Raw genomic sequence first — 26,276 nt, forward strand, 5'->3', positions numbered from 1 at the left:
TCAATAAATATTTAGTTCGGCCCTCGACTTAGTCCAAGTTTTTAATTTTGGCCCTCCGTGAATTTGAGTTTGACACCCCTGATCTAGATCATTGATATAGACAACAAACAACAAAGGCAGCTACTCTGAGGTTCTTTCTTTTGGGCAGTGTTACGAGCCCAGTTGACCCCAAAATCCAGCAGCAATAGATATTCATCAAGACAAATGGCTACTTAAACAAAAGTTGTTTTTAATTATCTTTAAACATGAAAATAGAATCAAACTTTAACTTATTACTATTAACTTACTTAACCTAACTTAACCTCCTTCTAATTCTAAGCACTGTAATGTGTGTCTAACTTCCGTAAAGTTCTTTGGTTCACAATCCAATCTCACTTCTCAATCTCAGTTCTTATAATGTGCAGAGAATTTAACATTTATAAAGTTCACCAGGCTTTGGTGCTTGAAAGGTAAATAGTTACCGCTCAGGACGGTTCTTGTCAGTTTTCAGAGAGGGATTTGTTGTTCCTTGTACTTCTATCAGTCACTCCAGTGTCTTGCTGATGAAACTTGCCCCATCAGGGTTCTCCAGATGATAACCTCTTTCTTTCAGGTCACCAGAGTTCCTTTTTTTTTTCTCTTATTCCAAATGAAATATTAGATAGCCAGTCCTCTCCTCTTGCATGAACCACAAGGGCTTTGACCAGGCCGTCTTCCAAATGGGCTTGCCAGCTTGTCTTGTTCCAGTCCCAGCTACTGTCTGCTGGCTGTAACACTGTGGAAGTGGTCTCTCTCTCTTTGAGAAAAAAGCCTGTTTTACACTATCTCTGCCTGCAAAACCACATGACCCTCTTACATCAGCAAGCTCTCCTGCAGACAATATGCTGCTCCAACAAGCTCTTTCATCTGTTGCCTTTTGTAAACAACAATCCATTAGTGAAGCCTCTTGAGCATTTTTCAAAGCTCTTACAACGCTGTAAGGCTCCAAATGTCCAGCATGGGGCAGAGCTGCAGTATTTCAAATAAGATATATTTTTTAAGTGTTTGTATGTGACCTACTCTAACAAACCTTTCCCAATTTATCTCCCAAAATCATATCTATATACTTTATATACTCTTTTCCCAGCAGAAACAATTAGGAATGGGCGACATGTTGTTATCGCATTGGTACGCTCATCTCCTTCAATTCCTACATCCCACAATAAATAGCAATACATTAATGGGCTGGATAGACTCAACAGGTCATGCATGACGTAGGACCCAGGCCCAAAATGTTGGTTACCCTTCTTATGGACGCTGCATGACCTGCTGAGTTTCACTGGCATGTTTGTGCTGTCACACTTGACCCCAGCATCTGCAGACTTCCTTGTTCAACTAAACAATCCATAACCTAGCTCAAAGAGTGGAGTTTCTGATTTGGATGCTCACAAAGTGTGGGATCAGAAGCGTTGCTTCACTGCGTTTCTGTTTAACCTCGTTTATATATCACCAAGTATAATCTGCCCTGGGCTATGAGAGAAGTAATTTCTTTTCACATAATTAATGTAAATAAATATGCTTAAATGGATTTGCTGATGCAGTTTTGTTAATACAGCTTAAAATTGGTAAAAAAAAGAATATTTTTATTTTAAACATACGGCATGGTAACAGGACCTTCCAGCCCACAAACCCATGCTGCCCAAATTCAACTACACCCCTGGTATGTTTTCCAAGGATGGAAGGAAACCGGAGCAACTCACTTTCTGGTGTCACATCTTTCAATCAGTAAAAATTAAGACTGTAGAAATGTGGATGTAAAACACTTGAACTTCCTGCAATCTTTTGTGCCGGAGCTTGGCCAAATTCTGATGAGAAACGAGGTATGGCCCAGCAGAAAGTCCATTCATCCTTCCCACTGCCATCTGTTTAATAAATGTTCTTTCAAATGAAAATCTAAGATTTCTGCAATCTCTGGGAATTACCAGCTATTGCTTTAAAAGTGTAACCGGGAACCATTGCTATTAACATCCTGGTAAACAGTAATTCCTTGATTTCTAAAGTACAATTTTACAAAGCTATTATTCATCAGAACAAATTACAACCCACTTTGTTTATAATGGAATTCACTGTCAAATGCCCACATCACCTTTTGCCCAACATTTTCAATTGACAAATTATTTTTCTCAGAACTCATCATTTCCACAAATTAGAGAGTGATAGCAGTCAGATATGTTGGATTGGGATTTGTATAATTCGAGCAAGGACACTGAGAGATTCCGACAGATTTATGAAGATCCTTGCCTGGCACCCGCGAGGAAATTTTGCAAGATTGCCTGCTTCACAGACTAGGCGAACACCTGCTTCCCAGAACAGTGGGTTCTGATGTGACTGATGAGACCAAGGTGGGGCACACACATTCGTTCCCCAGATCCCAGGAGGTGGCTGGAGGAGTGGGTTTGTGAGGTGGTGCTCTCCTTCTACCACTTATCCGGGGCTCTTCTGTGCCTACCTTGTATGACCTCTGTGTTCCCCTTCTCCACCTTGCATGACCTCTACGTTCCCCTTCTCCACCTTACATGAACTCTACGTTCTCATTCTCCACATTACATGACCTCTATGTTCCGCTTCTCTACATTGAATTACCTCTACGTTCCCCTTCTCCACATTACATGACCTCTACATTCTCGTTCTCCACATTACATGACCTCTACTTTCTCATTCTCCACATTGAATGACCTCTATGTTTCCCTTCTCCACGTTACATGACCGCTGTTCTCCACATTACATGACCTCTACCTTCCCCTTCTCCACATTGCATGACCTTTACATTCCCCTACTCCACCTTGCATGACCTCTACTTTCTCATTCTCCACATTACATGATCTCTACATTCCCTTTCTCCACATTACATGACCTCTACATTCTCCACATTACATGACCTGTACATTCTCGTTCTCCACATTGCATGACCTCTACGTTCTCGTTCTCCACATTACATGACCTCTACATTCCCCTTCTCCACATTACATGACCTCTACGTTCTCCACATTACATGACCTCTACATTCTCCACATTACATGACCTGTACATTCTCATTCTCCACATTACATGACCTCTACGTTCTCGTTCTCCACATTACATGACCTCTACGTTCCCATTCTCCACATTACATGACCTCTACGTCCTCATTTTCCACATTACATAACCTCTACATTCCCCTCCTCCACATTACATGACCTCTACGTTCTCCACATTACATGACCTCTACATTCTCCACATTACATGACCTCTACGTTCCCCTTCTCCACATTGCATGACCTCTATGTTCTCCTTCTCCACATTACATGACCTCTACATTCCCCTTCTCCACATTACATGACCTCTATGTTCTCGTTCTCCACCATGATTGTGGATGAGATTCCTGGATGTTGCATTTCTTCAAGGAGGTGTTGAGAACATCTTCTTCTCTGTCAGCCTGGAGGCTACTTCACATGACACTCTTCAGAATCAAATGTCTGGTTTATGGTAGTTTTATGCAACTTGGCAGTTTCAAGGGAGTGTTGTATTGTTGGAGACACAGTCTATTGCATGAGATGTTAGACTTGCCCAATTGTTCTGTGGCAGAACCTTCTCCAGACAAACTAAGGGCCTCACCCCTAAGGTGTATCATAAATGCTGCAAAACACTAAAGTTCGCCGACGCTGTGCTCGTGGAAAATCACGCAGAAATGCTGGAGGAACTCAGCCGGTCTCCATTGGAGGTAAAGATGTATGACTGACGTTTCAGGCCTTGAGCCCTTCATCAAGGTATCAGCAAAGGACAGGACAAAGACTGGAGAGAGAAAGGGTGACAAATGACAGGGGAATGAGTCCAGATCAAAAGGTGTTAATTGGATATGGTAAGAGGAGAGGTGAGAATTGGTTTTGGCTGTGGAAGGGAGGAGAGAGAGGGACACGCTGGGGAAAATGCAACAGGGGGAAGAAGAAATTGAAATCTGAGTTGATGTTAATGCCATTCAGTTGGACGATGCACAGCCAGAAGATGAGGTGTTTCCTCCAACTTCTAGGTGGTCTCATGCTGGCAGTGCATGAGACCATGGACAGAGATGTCAGAAAGGCAATTGAAAGGCTGGCCTTGCCCGTGATAACAATAAAGGTTATGAAATATCTGTTGTCTGGTGTATTGATCTGATGTTTTACACTGAACAAATAATTGACATTTCTTCTGCAGCACAAGCCACCACAGCTTCCACAAGCAGCACTGGCGCAGCAAGACCAACCACAGTCACCACCACAACCACCACCCGTAAAGCCCCACTCACCACCATTGCAGTGGGCGCCATCAACCAGCTGGTCCCTGAGAAGCATCCCATCACTCCCAACGTCCCCTTCACGAGTCGGACTCCTCCATCCAATCAGCTGCCTTCACCGCAGAGGTACTGTGAACCGACTGAGACCCGGGGCATCAAGTGGCCATCGACTCAGCAAGGTGTTCTGGTGGAGAGACCATGCCCCAAAGGGACCAAAGGTAAGAGGGAAGCTCTGGACCATCGGAATAGTGAATGGTGGGTTTTCTTTAATGTAGACATACAGCACGGTAACAGGCCATTTTGGCCCATGAGCCCATGCTACCTAATTACACCCAATGAACCTACAACCCCTTGTAGTGCTGATTAAAGTACAGAAATCTATTGAGGAAGAGTCAGTTTTTGGTCTCAAAGTACGTGCACAAATCTTGCCTCTGGGTGATGCCTGAGATGGGATGCCCTGGTGCTGATTGGCTCTGCCTGCCCTGCCGCACAAATCACCCACCATCTGAAGCATTCGGTGTCCATCCACCTCCTCCCTAACCCCACCAATATATCTTGCCCGTGGGCCCCACTCTCTATGCAATACACGACAGCAATGCACACAGGCTTCTTGGACAACACCGTCTTCTCCTCCCAAACTCGTCAGTTCCACTGGCGAGAAGAACATGGAAAGTGGTTTAGAGGTAGGCAAGGGTCTAGCAGATGGGTTACCATGGTAGTAAATGCAAGATCATCTCCTTTTGAAGAAAAAAATAATTCTGATTATGATTCCAATGGTGAAAGATGCTGCTGTGCATTCGGGCAAGAGAGCAGGTGCATCCAATGCAAAAGGCTGGTTTGCAGGTAATCGAGAAGGAGATTTTGCCAATACTGCTGGAGGGATTGAATGTAAGAACATTGAGGTTATTATGAAATGGTACAGAGCACTGGTGAGGCCACACCCAGAGTCCTGAGGGCAGTGCTGCTCTCCTTGTTGAAGCAAGGTAATGCTGACTTTGGGGGCAGAGCAGAATAAGCTCACCAGGTTTATGCCAGAGATGTGGGGGAAGCTTGTGAGGGGGTAGCTTTTGAGGGGTATGCTTCTGAGGGACAAGCTTGTGAGGGGATAGCTTGTGAGGGGGAAGCTTTTGAGGGGGTAGCTTGTGAGGGGGTAGCTTGTGAGGGGGAAGCTTGTGAGAGGGAAGCTTGTGAGCGGGTAGCTTGTGAAGGGGAATCATGAGGGGGAAGCGTGAAAGGGAAGCTTGTGAAGGGGTAGCTTGTGAAGGGGAAGCATGAGGGGGAAGCTTGTGAGGGGATAGGTTTTGAGGGGGTAGCTTGTGAGGGAGAAGCTTGTGAGGGAGAAGCTTGTGAGGGAGAAGCTTGTGAGGGAGTAGGTTGTGAGGGGCAAGCTTGTGAGGGGAAGCTTGAGCGGGTTAGCTTGTGAGGGGGTAGCTTGTGAGGGGGAAGCTTGTGAGAGGGTAGCTTGTGAGGGGTAAGTGTGAGGGGGAAGCTTGTGAGGGGGTAGCTCGTGAGGGAGTAGCTTGTGAGGGGGTAGCTTGTGAGGGGTAAGTGTGAGGGGGAAGCTTGTGAGGGGGTAGCTTGTGAGGGGGAGTGTGAGTGGAAGCTTGTGAGGGGGAAACTTGTGAGAGGGTAGCTTGTGAGGTAGAAGCGAGAGGAGGAGGGTTGTGAGGGGGTAGCTTGTGAGGGGGTAGCTCGTGAAGGAGAAGCTTGTGAGGGGGGAGCTTGTGAGGGGTAGCTTGTGAGGGGTAGAGTGAGGGAAAGGTTGTGAGGAGGAAGCTTGTGAGGGGGAAGCTGGTGAGGGGATAGCATGAGAGGGAAGCTTGTGAGGGGGTAACTTGCGAGGGGGTAGCTTGTGAAGGGTAAAATTGTGAGGAGGTAGCTTGTGAGGGAGAAGCGAGAGGGGGAAGCTTGTGTGGTGGAGGCTTGTAAGAGGGTGGATTGTGAGGGGGTAGGTTGTGAGAGGGTAGCTTATGAGGAGGTAGCTTATGAAGAGAGATTAACTTGCCTGGCACTGTATTCACTGGCGAACGAGAGAAATTATGAATAGATAAGATTGAAGCAAGAAAGTCGTCTCCACTGGCAGGTGAGACTAGAACTAAGGAATGTGGCCTCAGGTTTGGGGAGTCAATTGAAGGCTGAGATGAGAAGAAACTGCTTCTCCCAGAGAGCGGTGATTCTGTGAAATTCTCAGCTTCCCCTGGGTTCCTTGGGAAAACACATTAAAAAAATATTTCTGACACAGCTCGATAGATGTTTGTGCAGTAGGGGAAAGGCAATAAGGTACTGGAACAGAAATAGGCTCTTCAGCTCACCGAGTCTTCCCAGCCATTCAATCATGAGTCGACCCATTTCACCCCTAAGCCCCACTGCCCAGCCTTCTCCCCATAACCTTTGATGCCCTGGCGAAACAAAAGCCTGCCTTGAATATACCCAAGAAAAGACAGGAAGTTGGAGCTCTGAGTCCACGGCCAGATCAGCCATGAGAATGTTGAATGGTGGAGCAGATTTAAATACTTCTGCTCCTATTTTCTTGATTTATAAAAACAAGGCAGCTGGCGATCAGTGCCCAAGGTTAAATCTCGGTGTCAATTCCTCCACTTATTGAGTGCTGGCCAGGGTACCTACAACAAGCATCTCTATTTTGCAGGTATAGCCTCCTACCTTTGCTTGGTTTCACTGGGACTCTGGAGCCCACGAGGACCTGACTTCAGCAACTGCACCTCCCCCTGGGTGAACCAGGTAGCACAAAAGGTAATCGCAGTTGAGCAGAGAGACAACAAGTAGCTGAAACGTATTAGTCATGTAAAAAATATAAGTTCAAAACCATTGAATAAACATTAGGCTTTATTTCAGGAGTCTGTTTAAAGGTTAGAATTCCAGCCCATGAGCCCGTGCCGCCCAATTACACCCCATTAACCTGCAGCCCCCATACAGTTTGAAGGGTGGGAGGAAACTGGAGCCCCCCCACTCTGGGGAGACACAGGGAGAATGTGCCAACTCCTCATGAACTGTGGCGGATTTGAGTCACAGGCGCTGTAAGAGCGTGGCGCTTACCGTGTTGCCCCATAACCATTTGGAGTCAGCAGAGGAGGAAAGGTGATGGGGAGAGAAGGCGGGGACGGGGTACTGAACTTTAAGATCAGCCATGATCTCGTTGAATGGCGGAGCAGGCTCGAAGGGTCGAATGACCTACTCCTGCTCCTATCTTCTATGTTTTCTATGAGAGGAGGCCGTTGGAGTGAAATCCTACCCTCTGATTGGAGAGCGCAGAGATGGATACGGCAATCCGAAAGTGGATTGCTGGACCATTCAGCTGTGATGACTGGAATCACCTCTTCAATCAAAGGATCGTGGGAGTGTGAGACATACGCAAAATACTGTTGTATAAAGTCAAGATTGAAATTTAGTCATACAGACCCTTTTGACCTATGAGCCTGTGCCCCCCCCCCAAACAGATCAATTCGTGTACAACTCCCGTACAATGTGGAGGGTGGGTGGAAACCAGAGCACCCAGAAGAAACACACGCAGACATGGGGAGAACGTAGAAACTCTTTACCGACAGCACTGGATTCAAACCCAGGTCGCCAGCACTGTAATAGCTAACTATGGTGCCCTTAGATAAAATTCAGAATCAGGATTTGTTGACATGAACAAGTCATGACATTCGATGTTTTGCAGTAGCGTCACAGTGTAAACATTCATATTATAACCATCTTACAACATCACTATAAAATAATAGTGCACAAAAAGTCAGGCAGCGTCTTTGGTTCATTGATTAATCAGGAATCTGATGACAGCGGGGAAGAAGCTGTCCTTGTGCCGCTGAGTGCTCGTCTTTAGGCTCCTGTACCTTTTCCCCGATGGTAGAAGAGTGAAGAGGGCATAGCCTGGGTGGTGGGGGTCTTTGAGGATAGAGGCTACTTTTTTAAGACACCGCCTCATGTCGATGTCCTCGATGGAGTGGAGTCTGGTGCCTGTGATGTCGCAGGCCGAGTTAACGCCCTCTGGAGTTTTTCTTGTTGTAAGAGTTGGAGCCTCCGTACCAGGCAGTGATGCAACCAGCCAGAATGCTCTTCACGGTCCACCTGCAGACACTTTTGAGGAGTTTTCAGTGACATCTCCTCACAAAGTACAGCCGCTGGTGAGCCTTCTTCGAGATTGCATCGGCGTGGAGGGTCCACATTGATGCAATCATAAATTTTATTGGGAAAGGTCATTAGGGTTTTGGAGAATGGAGGTGAGGAGGCAGAGTTCAGACATAGAATAACCAGCATTTATTCAGCCTGAATGGATGAAGTCTCGTCCTGATTTCTGCTTTTGGAAGGAGAGGAAACATCAGGATAATGTAGAGAAGGTTAGCTGGCCTAATTGTTCTGATGTATGCAAATTGCCAAATAACACTGCAGCCAGGAATTGTAAGTCACCTAATGTCACCTAATGGACCAATTTTGTGTCATTATTTCCGGGTGATAAAGTACTTAAAGGGAAAATTAATCTGGATTTAAGAATTAATGTATTAACAAAACCAAACTGATTATGGCTCAAAGTTAGTGGCCAGAAATAGATTGCCTACACACGCCATTGATTTCAGATTTCAGGTTTATTGTCAGAGAACATGCATGACATTACATACAACCCTGAGATTCTTTTTCCTGTGGGCGAGGAAGAATGATCATTTATTGGCAGTGCAAAAAACTATATTCAAGAAGTTACGTATACATGTAAACAAATAAAGAAATGAAATACAGAGATTAAAAAAAAGTGGAAGTACACAAGTAAGGGTCCCTAAATGAGTCCCTGATTGAGTTTGTTGTTGAGGCATCTGACAGTAGAGGGGTAGCAGCTGTTCCTGAATCTGCGAGCCTTATGGCGCCTATACAGATACACAATCCTTTATCTGGACATCTAAGATCCTGAAAGCTCCAAAAACTGGCATTTTTTTTCATGGTGCTGGTACAGCAGAGGGAGAGAGATAGAGAGAGAGACGGCAGCACGACTAGGTTAGGTGGGGGGGGAGAGATGGCAGTGCGACACAGTCAAGCCGGGGGGAGAGGGACGGCAGCATGACTAGGGTGGGTGAGGAGGAGAGAGACGACAGCATGACTGGAAGGGGATGGATACGGCAGCACAATTTGGGTGGGCTTAAATCTGGGGTAGTTGCCGTTTGTTCTGAAATCCGGAAAAATCCGGAATTCGGAACACATTGTTCCCCCAAGGGTTCCGGATAATAGGTTGTGTACCTGTACCTTTTTGCTGATGGCAGCAGCGAGAACAGAGCGTGTGCTGGGTGGTGTTGATCCTTGATGATCGCTGCGGCTCTCTGACAGCAATGTTCCCCATAGGTGTTCTCGATGATGGGGAGGGTTATGCCTGTGATGTCCTGGGCTGTGTCCACTACCTTTTGCAGGGCTTTACACTCAGTGATATTGGTGTCCCCGTGCCAGACTTTAAGCACAGTTCCCACCCCTCATAGATATAAATTTACAAAGAAATATTGGATTCTTCCCTCAGGAAGAACCTGTGGCAAAATTTCAAACCCAACAGCAAGACCTTGTGCCCTGATTTGGGGGGAGGGTGGGTGTTGGTGGTGAAAGTGACAGAACTCACGAGACTTGCGAGACTGTTGAGGAAGGTTTTTGTGGCAGTGCTACACCAGCTGGCCTCACCTGCTTTTCAATCTCAAGAAACTTGAACTCTTGCAAGTCAGAAACATTTAAATTCCAGTTTATTGTCATCTGATTGCACAAGTGACAACCTGACGAGATAGCGTTCTCTGGTCCTCTGTGCCGAACACGCAGACGCACAACCAGACATAACACACATACAGACAAACAATATATTTACAGGACAAATATATTATACATAAATAAAGATTGTTTGGTGAATATTAGAGTTTCAGATGGTTCGTGTGTGGAGTTGCATTGGTCGTTCAGCATTCTCACTGCTTGTGGGAATAGCTTAAAAACTATTTAAAAGTGAATTGACCTGTTAAAACATGAGAATTTTTTTTGAATGTTTATAATTTATAAATAAAATGCCTAATATTTAAATGTATTCAAACAATATTTACAAATCTATAAAATATGCTGAGTAGCAGAGTGAGCCAGAGTGTTCTGGGCCATTGATCCAGAGACAATCCCTCCATGGCAGATGGAGAATTTAAACATGAATGTGGAATTTAAAATAGAATTGGTCCTTTGAACCACGATGCTACCAGACTGCCATTGAAGTTCCATCTGGCTTCCTAATGTGACTCCAGACCCACCACTGTGGTCCAATCTTAATTATCACTTCATCTCGGAGGTAATTGGGGATGGAGGTTGTGAATAGTGTTTACGTCCTGTGGATGACGTTTTAATCATTCAATGAAGGAAGTTCTCTTACTCCATCAAAAGTGAACTCACAGTGGGGGTGGGGGGGAGGTGCGGGGGAATTTTTTGGTGCTAATCTGTGCCCTTTGAGTCTTTCTGTCACTATCCTGTGACCCTTGTAGCTTCCCGCCACTGACTTGCGACCCTTGGGGCTTCCCGCCACTGATCTATGACTTTTATTGCTTTTCGCCACTGACCTATGACCCTTGTAGCTTCCTGACATTGATCTGTGCCCCTTGGGGGGTTCCTATCACTGGCCTGTGACCCATGGAGATTCCCACCACTGACCAATTATTGCTTTCTGCCACTAACCTGTGACCCTTGTAGTTTCCTGACATTGATCTGTGCCCCTTGGAGCTTCCTATCGCTGACTTGTGACCCCTGGAGTTTCCCACCACTGACCTGTGACCCTTTCACATCATTACACAGATTAAAAGTGGGGAGAATGCAGCCAATATCGCGAATGAGCTGTCCAGACACACAAGAGGCCCCATCTATGCCGGTGATGTCAGCTCTTCAGTCAAACTGATGGAGCAGCTCCTGGATATTCTGGATGCCCAGCTGCAGGCTCTTAGGCCCAGCGAGAAGGAGTCGGCTGGACGGAGTTACAACAAGGTTTGACTAACTTCACTTGATGTCGATTGGTGCCCTGACAGCTAGGGTGGGCAAGCTGAGGATCTGGAGCTCGGGGGAATGGGGACAAGGTGAATTGAGACTGGGAGAGAAGATTAGGGTGGAGATAGTGTGGGAGAGAGAGAGAGATGAAAGAAATTGAAGGCCATTTTTAACCTCACCGATGGAAAATGGGTGGCAGTAGCCCAGTAAAAACACACTGGAGGAACTCAATCAGTCTTGCAGCCTCCACAGAAGGTAAACATATATTGCCAATGAATCAGATCTTCTTCAAGGTATAAGCAAGAAGCAGGCAGGCAACTTAATTAAAGTCTAGAAATGAAGGGGGAAGAATGGATGGGGAGGAGTCCAGACCAACAAAAGGAGATCATTGGTTATGATAGGAGAAGAGATGAGAATTAATTTTGGCTCTGAGAAAGGAGACAGAGGGAAAGGAGAAGAAAGAAGGAGAGAGAACTAGGAGGGGGGAGGGTATTCTTAATGGAAACAGGAGAAGTCGACATTAATGTCATCTAGTTGGTAGGGTGCCCAGACGGAAGATGAGGTGTTGTTTTTACAATTTGCAGTGGTCTCATTCTGGCAGATCATGTCACCAAGGGAATGAGATTGGGAATTGAAATGAGTGGCCACTGGGAGGTCCAAGCTATTACAGCGGACAGAGCTGAGGTGCTCAACAAAGCAATCACCCAGTCTGCGCCCAGTCTCTCCGATGTACAGCAGTGACAGGATTAACCTTGACTCCACTGTGCCTTCTGTGTCCCAGACCCTCCTCCTCATCCCACGTTTCTCTGCCCTCACCTCGGGATGAATAACACGGAAGCTTGGATGGTAAATGTGAGGGTGGATATTATGAGACCAAGTTGTATGGACATGCCTGTGTCTGGCTGAGATTGGAAGATGATTGAAGGCTTTATAACGATAATTTATTTCTGGCGATTGGTGAATCCAGGATGAAAGGGGACTTCCTCTTAATATTGAAACAAGGCTTCTGAGGAACCTATTCTTCCACTCAAAAGCCTGCAGACACTGTGATTGAAGTTAAAAAAAAAAGTGCTGGAGAAACTCAACAGGTCGTACAGTGTACTTTATGTTGCAAAGATAAAGGATCATAAACAACGTTTCGGGCTTGAGCCCTTCATCAAGGTATGAGCAAAATGTAGACAGATGCCCAAATAAAAATTTTGGAGGGAGGGGCAGAGGGAGGAGCACAGTCCCACAGGCAGGAGGTAATAGGGAGGGAAGGCACAGCAGCAAACAGGGGGAAGGAAGGGAGTTGGAGAGCCAGAGGAATGGGGAAGAGCAGGAGAATGGGGAGTGGACTAGCAGAAACCGGAGTATGTTAATACCATCCAGTGGAAGTGCGCCCAGATGGAAAATAAGGTGCGGCTCTTCCAAATTACAGGGGGTCTGGGTTATGAAATCTGTTCCCCAAACATTGTGCCATTTGGAGCTTTCATTTGAGATGCCTTTCTATTAGTTAAAAGGGAGAAAAGATATTGGGACAAGATAGTGGATTAGTTGCAAATAAACCTCAGTCTGTTAAATAGCACGTGGAACAAGAAAATCTACAGATGCTGGCATTAAGGGCAGTGCACCAACACACAGAAGAAACTCAGCAGCTCACGCAGCAGCCATGGGAAGGAAAGGGTAGCCTGAGCCCCATGTCAGGAGTCCTGATGAAGAGCCCAGGCCTGAAATGTCGGGGACCCTTCCCGTGGATGTTGCGTGAACTGTTGAGCTTCTCCTGCGTGTTTGTGCTTTGCTCTGTTAAATAGCATAGCAAGGTTTAAGGGACTGGAAAGCCCATTCCGTTGTTTTAATGTGGCCATGAGACATGATTAAACAGTTTTAGGAAGAGAGAATCTGGACCAAATATTACATTGCAAGAAGTTGTTTTACTCCATAGTAAGCTCTTAAATTTAAATTTCAATGTATGATAACAGGCCATTTCGGCCCTCAAGCCCAATTAAACTCAATTAACCTACAACCCCCGGTACATTTTGAATGGTGGGAGAAAACAAGAACCCCCGGGGGAAACCACGCAGGTCACGGGGAGGACGTGCCAATTCCTTAGTGCAGGATTTGAACACCGATCTCTGGGGCTGTTACAGCATTGCACTAACCACCACGCCAATTGTGGTGCCCATGCATGCATGTGGGCGGCTTCTGAGGTTTAATGAAATTCATTCTGTTTCTCTCCTCCCTGCATGGAATGGACACAGATTCAGAAACGGGAGAGAACCTGCAGGGCCTATATCGAGGTACGTGATTGAGCGAACGTGTCCGTGTTCAGCACTGATAAACCCACTTAGAGCTCTGCAGGGGGAGATTTCCCCTCTTTGCCCTTTGTTTTTTCAGTATCGTGCCTTCCTTCTCATTTCCACTTCTCCACTCTTTGTTGGTGGTCTCGGGCGCTTCAGAGATCAGAGTAAATTGGGCCAGTGTTGGGGTCGTGATGTGCCGGCATTTTCTCACATTGAAGGCCAAAGTCCAATCATTCTTCATTTATATTTATGTTGCCCTTGTTGCGCGCAACAGTGAAAAAATTTGTTTTTTATGCTACCCAGGCAGGTCAACCCATGCTTAAGTTCACCGGGTAATAGTTATAAATATCAGGAGAGGGTTTGCTGGGGGCAACACACAAGAGGTCACCACCTGCATTGCCTTTTTTAACCATAACTGCAATGTGAATTTTGTGATTTGCTAAAAGGATCTGTTGTAGGTTAATTCTTTCTCACCTAAATGCAGTCATTTATAGGTTAAAGTACCACTCTTCCACTCCAAGTCAAAATGCACCTGAGTGCTGCATTTGAAGTGCCATCTTTCAGAAAAGATGTTGAACTAAATTCCTGTCTTCCTGTCGAGTGGCCATATGAAGGCTCCACAGCGACAATTACGCAGTGTTAATCCCAGCCAGGTCAGGTCAGGTATCGTTTATTTGTTGCAGTTAACACCATATGGATAGCATTCCCCTGGCCCAGTACAAAGAAACTGCCTCACGATACAATCCAACAGACAGCCAATTTTCAGAAACCAGACAATGGTACAGGGAGACAGGTTACAGCTAGATGTTGTAAAATGTCCGCCAGTTTCAGGTGAAGAAGAACATTCCCTGAGCCTGAGGGGCTGCTGCAGGCTCTGTTCGCACACCGTTCTACATGGCGGGTTACCGACCCCTCCACAGGCGTTAATCCACCAGCGGTAGGGAACCCAACTACCACCCAGTCACAAGTTCACGCGGCCCAAGCCCTCCGGCCCTCTAGACATTGCAACCTCAAGTTCTCCATTTATCCATGAGGCCTAGGTACGTCTCTCCCGACCCCTGAGCCTGGCCCGGCTCTGCAACACTCGTCGAAATCGGACGCCGTCTCCGACTCTGCCACTCATCTGCCACTCATCCTTTTCACTCAGCCAAATAGCCTCATAAGGGGAAAATTATCCCACCACTTTCAGTGGGGGGAGGTTGATGTGGGCCACACTGGTTGTTGCATTACCCTCAGTAGCTAAAGTGTTAAATTTTCTGTGTAACAGCTTCGTTTCTCCCCCCCCCCACCAATACTTTCACAATGTTAAGAAGGATTTGTATAATAAACTTCAATGGCCTTGTGATCATTCTCTCCATTCCACTTACAACAGTGAGATTGGAGATGATTCATTGGCCCAGAATCTTTAAGGCCACCCTGGAGAAATAATGATCCCATCCTAATAAGTACTGGTTTGGTTTCAGGCTGTTGTACAGACTGTGGATAACCTCCTGCGTCCTGAAGCTCTGGAATCTTGGAAAGATATGAACACAACAGAGCAAGTACATACGGCAACCATGTTACTGGATATCTTAGAGGAGGGAGCATTCCTGCTGGCAGACAACCTGAAGGAGCCAGCGAGAGTCAATGCCACCACTCAAAACGTTGGTATGTATGCCCCCAACTGCTTGCTCAGAAACGCTGGGTTCTCTGGGTGGGATATGTCCTATAATTTCAATGCCTCTGTCATCAAACCAAAGGTTTCTGATGTGCTGCAATGCAGGGATTGTCTGTGGTCCAGTAACTGGCATTGATCCTGAAGCCCAATGACTCTCGGGCTGATCATGAGCCTTCGGTCATGTGATCATTGATCTGGCCCCTCCAGCCTAGATGTCATTAGCAGGAAGTCCTACAGGCCCTTGGTGGGTTCTCCTGGCATCCCCAAACCCTTCCACTTTTAGCCTATCTTTCTCACACCCAACTTCCTTTCTCAGAGTTCCTGGTGTTTTCTGGATTTGACACTTCCTCTAGATCATCATGTCAGTCTCTGTGTAACATCGAAAGCCTTGCCTTTTTGTTTCATTTCAGACACAGAGCCACTGTTCCATCACTGCTTCCTCCCTGCCTCTCTTCCCAGATCCTTTCATCACACAGAGAAGATATATTAGGATGTTGTCCAGACTTGAGGGAAGGTTAAACAGGTCAGGACTTTATAGAAGAATGAGGGCTGATTTGATATACAAGATTACGAGGGGTATAAATAGAGTAAATATAGGTAGGTTTTTTTTCCACTGGGAGCAGATAATATACAAACCAGAGGGGGAACTTCTTCACATAGAGAGTGGTGGGAGTGTGGAACGAGCTCCAGCCAAACTGGTGAATGGGGGCTCAATTTTCACATTTAAGAAGAATTCGGACAGGTGCATGGATGGGAGGGGTATGGCAGGCTGTGGACTGGGTGCAGGTCAGTGGGACAATGAAGAATAATAGTTGGGCACAGACTAGAAGGGCCTGTCTTCTGAGCTGTAATGTCCTATGGTTCTATTTAACATCATTTTCACTCATCTTCTTCACATCATAAACATTGTTTTTTGCCCAGCTCACTTTATTTATCTGCATCTGTTCTTCCAGCTCCTGAACAAGTTGTCACTGGATAGTGTTCATTCTTGCCTTTTTCAAATGCCATGAGATTAATGCCAGGTTAGTTGGCCGATATGAATTGGCCCTCAGTATAAGCAAGTGGCAAAAAGTTGGGAAGTGGGACTGGTGGGATTCCTCTGCTAGGAGTTAGTATAGGCCAAATGGACTCCTTTGTCCTGGCAACTAAACCAGCAAGCTGATTACATCGCCCACTCAAGTCAGTCATCCACCCACTAAACCAATTCCATCTGTGTTGAGGTATCAAGTTTTCCTTTCTGTTCCATTTCCCCTGTCACTTGTTACCAGACTTGCTATCAGATTCTCTTCCTGTCTCATCAGCCTGGTGTGCCTCCATGCAGATCTCGCACAAAATAGCAAATGTTGGGAAGAGCAGCAGAGTTCATGTGTAAGATTCTTCATCAGCCCCAAGTAGAAAAAAAAAGTTATGTCCTGTTAAACAAGTAAGTCTCCGAATGCTGTGGTTGTAGTGCAGTTTACTAAAGTGCTGGAAGAAGCACTCTTGGGCATTACAGGATATCTCCTGTGGAAGTCAGACAGAATATAAGGTCCTGATTGTTGCAGTAATATAGCCCCTTCCTGAACCATGGCTGTCCCTCTACCATAATGGTCAGAGCCCCTATATCACATGTATTTCTCCGACTTCTGTTTCTATCACCTCCCCTGGTCAGACCAGAGTTCAATTGCTTCTCCCCTTCCACCAGTATCCATCTTCAACAATGCCGCAGGCTCATGTTCCTTCTACTAGTGTGACTTGGTCTACTGGACCTGGTCACCCAACTGTGCAATAAGGGAACAGCTGTCATCATGGGAGACTTTAATTTGCATAAAGATTGAACTGGCCAAATTAGTAAAATATTGAGGAGGAGGAATTCCTTGAATGTTTACGGGACGGCTATCTAGACCAATATGTCGAGGAACCAACTCGGGAGCAGACCATTTTAGATTGGGTATTATGCAATGATAAGGGGCTAATCAACAATCTTGTTGTACGAGGCCCTTTGGGTAGGAGCGATCACAATCTGATCGAATTCTCACTCGACATGGAGAGTGATGAAATTAAAACCGAGACTAAGGTCCTGAATTTAAATAAAGGGAATTATGATGGTATGAGACGGGAGTTGAGTAAGATTGATTGGGTGGTGTTTATGGGGGAGTTGACTGTGGATAGACAATGGAAAGCATTCACAGATCTAATGGAGAAATTGCAAAAATCGTTTATACCGGTTTGGCATAAAAATAAACCAAAAAAGGTGACTCAACTGTGGATAACAAGGGAAATTAGAGACAGCATTAGGTCCAAAGGGAGAGCATATCAATTGGCCAAAAAAAGTACCACAACCGAAGACTGGGAGCAGTTCAAGATGCATCAAAGGAGGACAAAGAGATTAATCAAGAGAGCAAAAATAAATTACGAAATTAAGCTTGCGGCAAATATAAAAACCGACTGCAAAAGCTTTTATAAATATGTCAAGAGGAACAGATTGGTGAAATCCAGAGTAGGTCCCTTGCAGTCGGAATCAGGGGAATATATAATGGGGAATAAGGAAATGACAGACCAATTAAATTCTTACTTTAGTTCTGTTTTTACAAGAGAGGATACAAATAACCTCCCAAGGATGTTGGGAAACAGAGACTAATGCAAGGGAGGAACTGAAAGATATCAGTATCTCTAAGGACATGGTCTTGGGGAAATTGATGGGATTGAAGACAGATAAATCCCAAGGGCCTGATAATCTACATCCTAGGGTACTTAAGGAAGTGGCCATTTCAGATAGCAGATGTTTTAAGAATTATTTTCCAGAACTCGATAGACTCAGGATCGGTACCCATGGATTGGAGGGTAGCTAATGTTACCCCACTATTTAAAAAGGGGGGTAGAGAAAAAGTGGGGAATTATAGGCCGGTGAGCCTTACATCAGTAGTGGGCAAAATGATGGAATCCATTATTAAGGATGTAATAGCAGAGCATATGACTAGCAGAGAAGGGATCGAACGGAGTCAACATGGATTTACAAAAGGTAAATCATGCTTGACAAATCTATTGGAATTCTTTGAGATGGTGACAGGTAAAATAGATGGGGGAGAGCCAGTGGATGTGGTGTACCTGGACTTCCAAAAGGCCTTCGATAAGGTCCCACATAAACGACTGGCTTTCAAAATCAAGGCTCATGGGATTGGGGGAAAAGTATTGATGTGGATTGAGAACTGGCTGGTAGGTAGAAGACAGAGAGTTGGGATAAATGGCTTGTTTTCTGAGTGGCAGGCGGTGACCAGTGGGGTGCCACAGGGATCTGTACTGGGACCCCAGCTGTTCACAATTTACATTAATGATCTGGATGAGGGGATTGGATGTAATATGTCCGAATTTGCAGATGACTCTAAACTAGGAGGGGTTGTGTGCATGGAAGAGGGAGTCAGGAAGCTCCAGTGTGATTTGGATAAATTGAGGGACTGGGCAGATACATGGCAAATACACTACAATGTAGATAAATGTGAGGTTATCCACTTTGGTCATACAAACCGGAGGGCAGATTACTATTTGAATGGCAATAGATTAAGAGATGGGGAAGTGCAGAGAGACCTAGGGATACTTGTACATCAGTCTCTGAAGGCGAGCATGCAGGTACAACAGGCGGTTAAAAAGGCAAATGGTATGCTGGCCTTCATATCAAGAGGGTTTGAGTATAGGAACAAGGATACCTTACTGCAGCTGTACAGGGCCTTGGTGAGACCACACCTGGAGTATTGTGTGCAGTTTTGGTCACCTTATCTAAGGAAGGATGTTCTTGCAATGGAGGGAGTGCAGAGGCGATTCACCAGGCTGATACCTGGAATGGCAGGAATGACTTAGGAGGAAAGATTGCGCAAATTGGGATTGTACTCGCTGGAGTTTAGAAGATTGAGAGGGGATCTCATAGAGACCTATAAAATTCTGGCAGGACTGGACAGAATGGATGCAGATGGGATGTTTCCAATGGTGGGAAAATCCAGAACCCGGGGCCATGGTTTGAGGATAATAGGCAAATCATTTAGGACCGAGATGAGGAGGAATTTCTTTACCCAGAGGGTGGTGAATCTGTGGAATTCATTGCCACAGAGGGTAGTAGAGGCAGGTTCATTAAATATATTTAAGAGGGAATTAGATCTATTTCTTCAGTATAAGGGTATTAAAGGTTACGGAGAGAAGGCGGGGACGGGGTACTGAACTTTAAGATCAGCCATGATCTCGTTGAATGGCGGAGCAGGCTCGAAGGGTCGAATGATCTACTCCTGCTCCTATCTTCTATGTTTTTTTTTCTATGTTACATCTCACGAAAGAAAAAGCATATAGGGCTTCAAACTGCTGTGTTAACCCTATGAGAAATCCCTTTTGTTCCACCTGTCTTTCCAGCACCTTTTATTCTGAGGCAGTGCCCTCTGGTCCAAGACCCTTTCACCACTGGAAACATCTCCACACCTAGTCCTTTCAATATTCAATAAGTTTCAAAGACTCTCCCTACCCCCGATCCTTCGAGGGTCCAGCAGGTACAGACCCAGAGCCTTTATGTTGACCCTCTCATTCCTGGGATCATTCTCATAACCCTCCCTTGGACAATCTTCCACATCCTTTCTTGGAATAGAGGGACCAAAACTCTTCCCACTTTTGATGGTGTCCTGCTCATGTTTCTTTTTCCATGGATGTTGCCTGATCTTCTGTGTTTTTCCAGCATTTTCTATTTTTGTTTCAAATTTCTCGCAGATTTCATTTTAAAATATTTTCCACCACTCTGTCCCCCCAGATTCACTGATATCCTTCAGGATGGGGGATATGCCAGTCTTACTTAGTCTAGCCTATTTGTGACTCTAACTGGCAACGTAATGGTTGTTAAACTGAAATGGCCCAGTAATCAATCCATTTGTTTCAAACACAATAAATCAATTTGCAAATACAGTGAAACCTCGTTAGAACATGATTCATTAATCCGTGGAATCGTTTAAAGCATGGGTGTCTGTGGATCCAAAACATTGATTTTAGGAGCCAGGCTAACAGCCACAAACTCAAAAATGGACTCTCATGACTCATTTACAAGGTGTGTATGTTAATATGTGGAGTTTAAAGGTCTTAAAGGTCTTATTATAGGGTTTGAGTCACAGTATTCTGTTTTTCTGCTTCCTGAACCATGACATATATGCATCTGTTCCGCGACTCGGCTGTTAGGCAGTATGAAATCTTGGACCCTAACTATCGCATTCTAACAAGGTTTCACTGTACTATTTTAAAATTAAATTTAGACATACAGCACGGTAACAGGCCCTTTCAGCCTGCGAGCCCGTCCTGCCCAATAACACCCAATTGACCAACAATCCCGCCGTGTTTTGAACTGTGGGAGAAAACTGGAGCCCCTGGAGAAAATCCGCACAAACACGGCAAGAACGTACAAACTCCTTACTGACTGCGCCGGATTTGAAACAGTCGAATCCTCGGTCATTGACACGCCGCTGTTACAATGTTGCACTTCTTTCTTCTTTAGCTTGGCTTCGCGGACGAAGATTTATGGAGGGGTAATCTGCACGTCAGCTGCAGCCTCGTTTGTGGCTGACAAGTCCGATGCGGGACAGGCAGACACGGTTGCAGCGGTTGCAAGGGAAAATTGGTGGGTTGGGATTGGGTGTTGGGTTTTTCCTCCTTTGTCTTTTGTCAGTGAGGTGGGCTCTGCAATCTTCTTCAAAGGAAGTTGCTGCCCGCCGAACTATGAGGCGCCAAGATGCACAGTTTGAGGTGATATCAGCCCACTGGCGGTGGTCAATGTGGCAGACACCAAGAGATTTCTTTAGGCAGTCCTTGTACCTCTTCTTTGGTGCACTCTGCCTCGGTCGCCAGTGGAGAGCTCGCCATAGAACACGATCTTGGGAAGGCAATGGTCCTCCATTCTGAAGACGTGACCTACCCAGTGCCGTTGGATCTTCAGCAGCGTGGATTCTATGCTGTCAGCCTCTGCCATCTCGAGTACTTTGATGTTGGTGATGAAGTCGCTCCAATGAATGTTGAGGATGGAGCAGAGACAACGCTGGTGGAAGTGTTCTAGGAGCCGTAGGTGATGCCGGTAGAGGACCCATGATTCGGAGCCGAACAGGAGCGTGGGTATGACAATGGCTCTGTACACATTGATCTTTGTGTGTTTCTTCAGGTGATTGTTTTTCCAGACTCTTTTGTGTAGTCTTCCAAAGGTGCTATTTGCCTTGGCGAGTCTGTTGTCTATCTCGTTGTCGATCCTTGCATCAGATGAAATGGTGCAGCCGAGGTAGGTAAACTGGTTGACCGTTTTGAGTTCTGTGTGCCCAATGGAGATGTGGGGAGGCTGGTAGTCATGGTGGGGAGCTGGCTGATGGAGGGCCTCAGTTTTCTTCATGCTGACTTCCAGGCCAAACATTTTGGCAGTTTCCGCAAAACAGGACGTCAAGCGCTGAAGAGCTGGCTCTGAATGGGTAACTAAAGCAGCATCATCTGCAAAGAGTAGTTCACGGACAAGTTGCTCGTGTCTTGGTGTGAGCTTGGAGGCGCCTCAGATTGAAGAGACTGCCATCCGTGCGGTACCGGATGTAAACAGCGTCTTCATTGTTGAGGTCTTTCATGGCTTGTTTCAGCATCATGCTGAAGAAGATTGAGAAGAGGGTTGGTGCGAGAACACAGCCTTGCTTCATGCCATTGTTAATGGAGAAGGGTTCAGGGAGCTCATTGTTGTATCTGACCCGACCTTGTTGGTTTTTGTGCACTTGGATAACCATGTTGAGGAACTTTGGGGGGCATCCGAGGTGCTCTAGTATTTGCCAAAGCCCTTTCCTACTCACGGTGTCTAAGGCTTTGGTGAGGTCAACAAAGGTGATGTAGAGTCCTTTGTTTTGTTCTCTGCACTTTTCTTGGAGCTGTCTGAGGGCAAAGACCATGTCAGTAGTTCCTCTGTTTGCGCGAAAGCCGCACTGTGATTCTGGGAGAACATTCTCGGCAACACTAGGTATTATTCTATTTAGGAGAATCCTAGCGAAGATTTTGCCTGCAATGGAGAGCAGCATGATTCCCCTGTAGTTTGAGCAGTCTGATTTCTCGCCTTTGTTTTTGTACAGGGTGATGATGATGGCATCACGAAGGTCCTGAGGCAGCTTTCCTTGGTCCCAGCAGAGCTTGAAAAACTCATGCAGTTTGGCATACAGAGTTTTGCCGCCAGCCTTCCAGACCTCTGGGGGGATTCCATCCATACCTGCTGCTTTGCCACTTTTCAGTTGTTCAATTGCCTTATATGTCTCTTCCTAGGTTAGGACCTCATCCAGCTCTAGCCTTAAAGGCTGTTGAGGGAGCTGGAGCAGGGCGGATTCTTGGACTGAACGGTTGGCACTGAAAAGAGATTGGAAGTGTTCTGACCATCAGTTGAGGATGGACACAGCCTTTAGAGCCTCGTAAAAACCCCTGAAGTCGCCAATGTCCACGCTGAGCTGGGTTCGTTTGGTGAGGCTAGTCCACCACTCATTTTGGATCTCCCGGAGTTTGCGCTGAAGATGGCTGCATGCGAGACGGAAGGCTCGTTTTTTCTCTGGCCAGGAAGGCTTTGCAAGGTGAGCCTGGTGGGCAGCTTGCTTCTTTGCCAGCAGCTCCTGGATTTCCTGGTTGTTTTCGTCGAACCAGTCCTTGTTTTTCCTGGAGGAGAAGCCCAATACCTCTTCAGTAGATTGCAGCATGGCAGTCTTCAGCTGATCCCAGAGGGTTTCAGGGGACGAGTCCATGAGGCAGATTGCATCCTCGAGCTTTGCTTTGAGGTTTGCCTGGAAGTTTCCTCTCATTTCGTCTGACTGGAAGTTTCCAACATTGAACCTCTTTCTGGGGGTTTTACTGTTCCTGGACTTTGGCTCGAAGTGAAGGTTGAGCTTGCAGCGAACAAGCATCAGTGTGGCATTCCGCGCTGGGCATGACCCTGGTGTGGAGCACATCTCGTTTGTCTCTTTCTCGCACCAGGATGTAGTCCAGGAGGTGCCAGTGTTTGGATCGGGGATGCATCCAGGTGGTCTTCAGGCTGTCCCTCTGCTGAAAAAGGGTGTTTGTAATGACAAGCCGCTGTTCTGCGCAGAGCTCCAACAGGAGGCGCCCATTGTCGTTGCACTTGCCGACACCATGCTTGCCCAGGATTCCTGGCCAGGTTTCTAAGTCTTTGCTGACACAAGCGTTGAAGTTGCCAAGGATGACAACCTTGTCGGCTGTAGGGGTGTGTTGAATGAGATTGCGCAGATCAGTGTAGAACTTGTCCTTTTTTGCTGGTTCCGCCTGGACGGTTGGAGCATAGACACTGATGAGGGTGATGCGATGCTTGTTTTGAAGGGGGAGTCGCATGGACATGATCCAGTCCGAGTGGCCTGTCGGGAGGTTTTCGAGTTTGGAGGCAATGGAGTTCTTGACCATGAAGTCTACACCAGATAGGCGTCGTTCATCCATAGGCTTTCCAGACCAGTAGAGTGTGTAGCCCGTGCCGCGTTTTTGGAGGCTGCCTACATCTGCAAGGCGGACTTCGCTGAGAGCGGCTATGCCGATGTCGAGTCTGAGGAGTTCATGTGCGATGAGGGCAGACCGACTTTCAGGTCGGTAGCTGTCAGCCTTGTCTAGCATGGTTATGATATTCCAGCATGCTAGCTTGAGTTTGTGAGCATCTTTTGAGGGGGAGGACGTGGAGGTGGAGGACGTGGACATGTCCTCGGGCCTGCGCAAATGAGCTTTTAGGTGGAGTGCAGTGTGTGCAGTACTGGCCCCACCCTTTACACCCATGGTTCGTATGCCGTGGCCAAGTAAGCTGGGACGTGGCAGTGAGGTCCTTGGGTCGTAGGTTTTATATCGGAGTGGCCTTCTCCTATGCAGGTTTCTTATGGTACCACCCTAAATTTAGACATACAGCACGGTTGTGGGAGTATTTAGTAGGTCCCAAAGAAGTTAGTCATGAGTCACCTTAAATCCTGGATGGTGACCTTGCCAGTGACTCCCACCTTTCATGAATGAATAAAAAAAGAATACACTCTGTTCTACCACCTGTAAATGCATCCCCTTTTTCTCATGGAACCTGTTCACAACTCTCCTTTTCTGCGCTTCAGTTAATCTGACCCCTCTGTCCTTTGCACTATGGTTAAAGGATCACAGAACAAGACCATTTTCAAAAATTCAGAAAGAGGAAGTGCAAAGGCAGTCCTAGTATAGGATTCCCTGAAGGTTAACTTGCAAGTTGAGTCACTGACAAGAAAGGCAAATGCAATACTTTAAAGGACTAGAATATAAAAGCAAAGATGTAATGCTGAGGCTTCTTTCGGATTTATTGTCAGAGCACAGAGAGGACATCACATACAACCCTGAGATTCGTTTTTCCTGTGGGTGAGGTAGAATTACCAATAATTGGTCGAGCAAAAAGTAAAATATGCACAGTGTAAACATGTAAACAGTCAAAAGAACTGTTGACAGGTATTAGCTGTTGGTCAGACCATATTTGGAGTACTGAGAGCAGTTTTGAGCACCGTATCTAAAAAAAATGTGGTGATGTGGGAGAGGGTCCTAAGGGAGTTTATGACAATGATCCAGGGGATGAGAGGGTAAATGTATGGGGAGCTTTTGATGGCTCTGTACTCGCTGGAGTTTAGAAGATGAGGAAATAGCTCATTGAAATCTATCGCACATTGGAAGGCCTGGATTGAGTGGATGTGGCAAAGTTATTTCCATTAGTGGAAGAATCCGGAACCAGAGGGTTCAACCTCAGAATAAATGGACGCTCCTTTAAAACAGAGATGGGGGTAAATCTCTTCAGCTACAGCAGAGGTTCTCAACTATTTTTCTCCATTCACATCCCGCCTTAAGTAATCCCTTACTAACCACAGAGCACTTACAGCATTCAAGGAAGGTGGTAAGTGAGTGGGGGTAAAAATGGTTGCCCACCCCTGAGCTAGAGGGTGGTAAATCTGTGAAAATCATGGAGTAAAGTGGAGGTTCTTAGATTCTTAATTAGTAAGGGGGTTATAGGTTATGGGGAGAAGGCAGGAGAATGGGGTTGAGAAAAAAAATACATTGGCCATGATTTGGATGGTGGAACAGACTTGTTGGGCCGAATGGCCTAATTCTGCACCTAATTTGTTTTAGCCATACTGCTTTAGCTCGCTGCATCTCTTGCCTTTAATTCCTTTTATTTGTCTTAACTTCTCCCACCCCCATTAATTGCACTGAGTAGTCTAACAGGGACATCATGGCTGCAGCCGTATACGACGGGAAGTCTGCCACAATACTATGTGCAGCTCTGTTCACCCAGCCAATGGAAGAATATTGTTGAGCTGGAAAGATTCAAGTCAAGTTTATTTTCATCTCATTTCACAACATGATATAACACACATACAGACAAACAATACATATGCTGGACAAGTATTCATACATACAAATTAATCAATATTGTTTCATGAATATGAGAGTCTCAGATAATGAGTGTAAGCCATTACTTTGGTCGTTCAGCATTCTCACTGCCCATGGGAAGAAGCTGTTCTTCAGCCTGGTGGTGCTGGCTCCTGTATCTCTTCCCCAATAGGAGCAGCTGTGGGCAGGGTGGAAGAGATCTGGAATAACTTTGAGTCCCCTCTTCAGACAACTATCCTGATAGATCACGTTGGGGGAGGGGGAGGGGAGGAAGAAAGATTCTAGCGATCCTCTCTTCCCCTCTTATGCCCCTGTGGATTGACGTCCAATCCATTTCTCTGCAGCAACTGTACCGCACTGATGCAGCTGGCCAGAGTACTCTCGATAGAGCTCCTGCAGAAGGTTGACATGATGGTAGCCGGTAGCCTTGCTTGCTTCAGTTTTCTCAGGAAGCGTCGTCATTGTGTGCCTTCCTGTCAAATGAGGAGATGTTGTGTATCCACAATAGGTCACTAGTTAGGTGAACTCCAGGGAACTTGGTACTCTCCGCTCTCTCTACTACAGAGTTGTTGATATGCAGTGGAGGGTGGTCGATCCTGGTCTTCCTGAAGCCCACGTTCATCATGTCTTGTCTGTATTAAGACTCAGGTTGCTACTTTCGCACCACCTCTTCTCTGCAATGCGACTCATTGTTGTTGCT

At 46.1% G+C, this 26,276-nt stretch overlaps 1 protein-coding gene across 2 annotated transcripts in view; it reads left to right on the forward strand.

Moving 5' to 3' along the window:
- Positions 1-26,276, forward strand: part of LOC138758567 (adhesion G protein-coupled receptor L1-like) — a 674,108-nt gene that overhangs the window by 501,499 nt on the left and 146,333 nt on the right. For both annotated transcript variants that reach the window (XM_069927669.1, XM_069927668.1), the window contains exons 7-11: positions 4,189-4,485; positions 6,915-7,018; positions 11,069-11,254; positions 13,495-13,533; positions 15,000-15,183. In XM_069927669.1, coding sequence (XP_069783770.1) covers positions 4,189-4,485; positions 6,915-7,018; positions 11,069-11,254; positions 13,495-13,533; positions 15,000-15,183 — 810 coding nt within the window. The remainder of the gene's footprint in view (positions 1-4,188; positions 4,486-6,914; positions 7,019-11,068; positions 11,255-13,494; positions 13,534-14,999; positions 15,184-26,276) is intronic.

The sequence above is a fragment of the Narcine bancroftii genome, chromosome 3, assembly GCF_036971445.1.
Source record: "Narcine bancroftii isolate sNarBan1 chromosome 3, sNarBan1.hap1, whole genome shotgun sequence".
NCBI lineage: Eukaryota > Metazoa > Chordata > Chondrichthyes > Torpediniformes > Narcinidae > Narcine > Narcine bancroftii.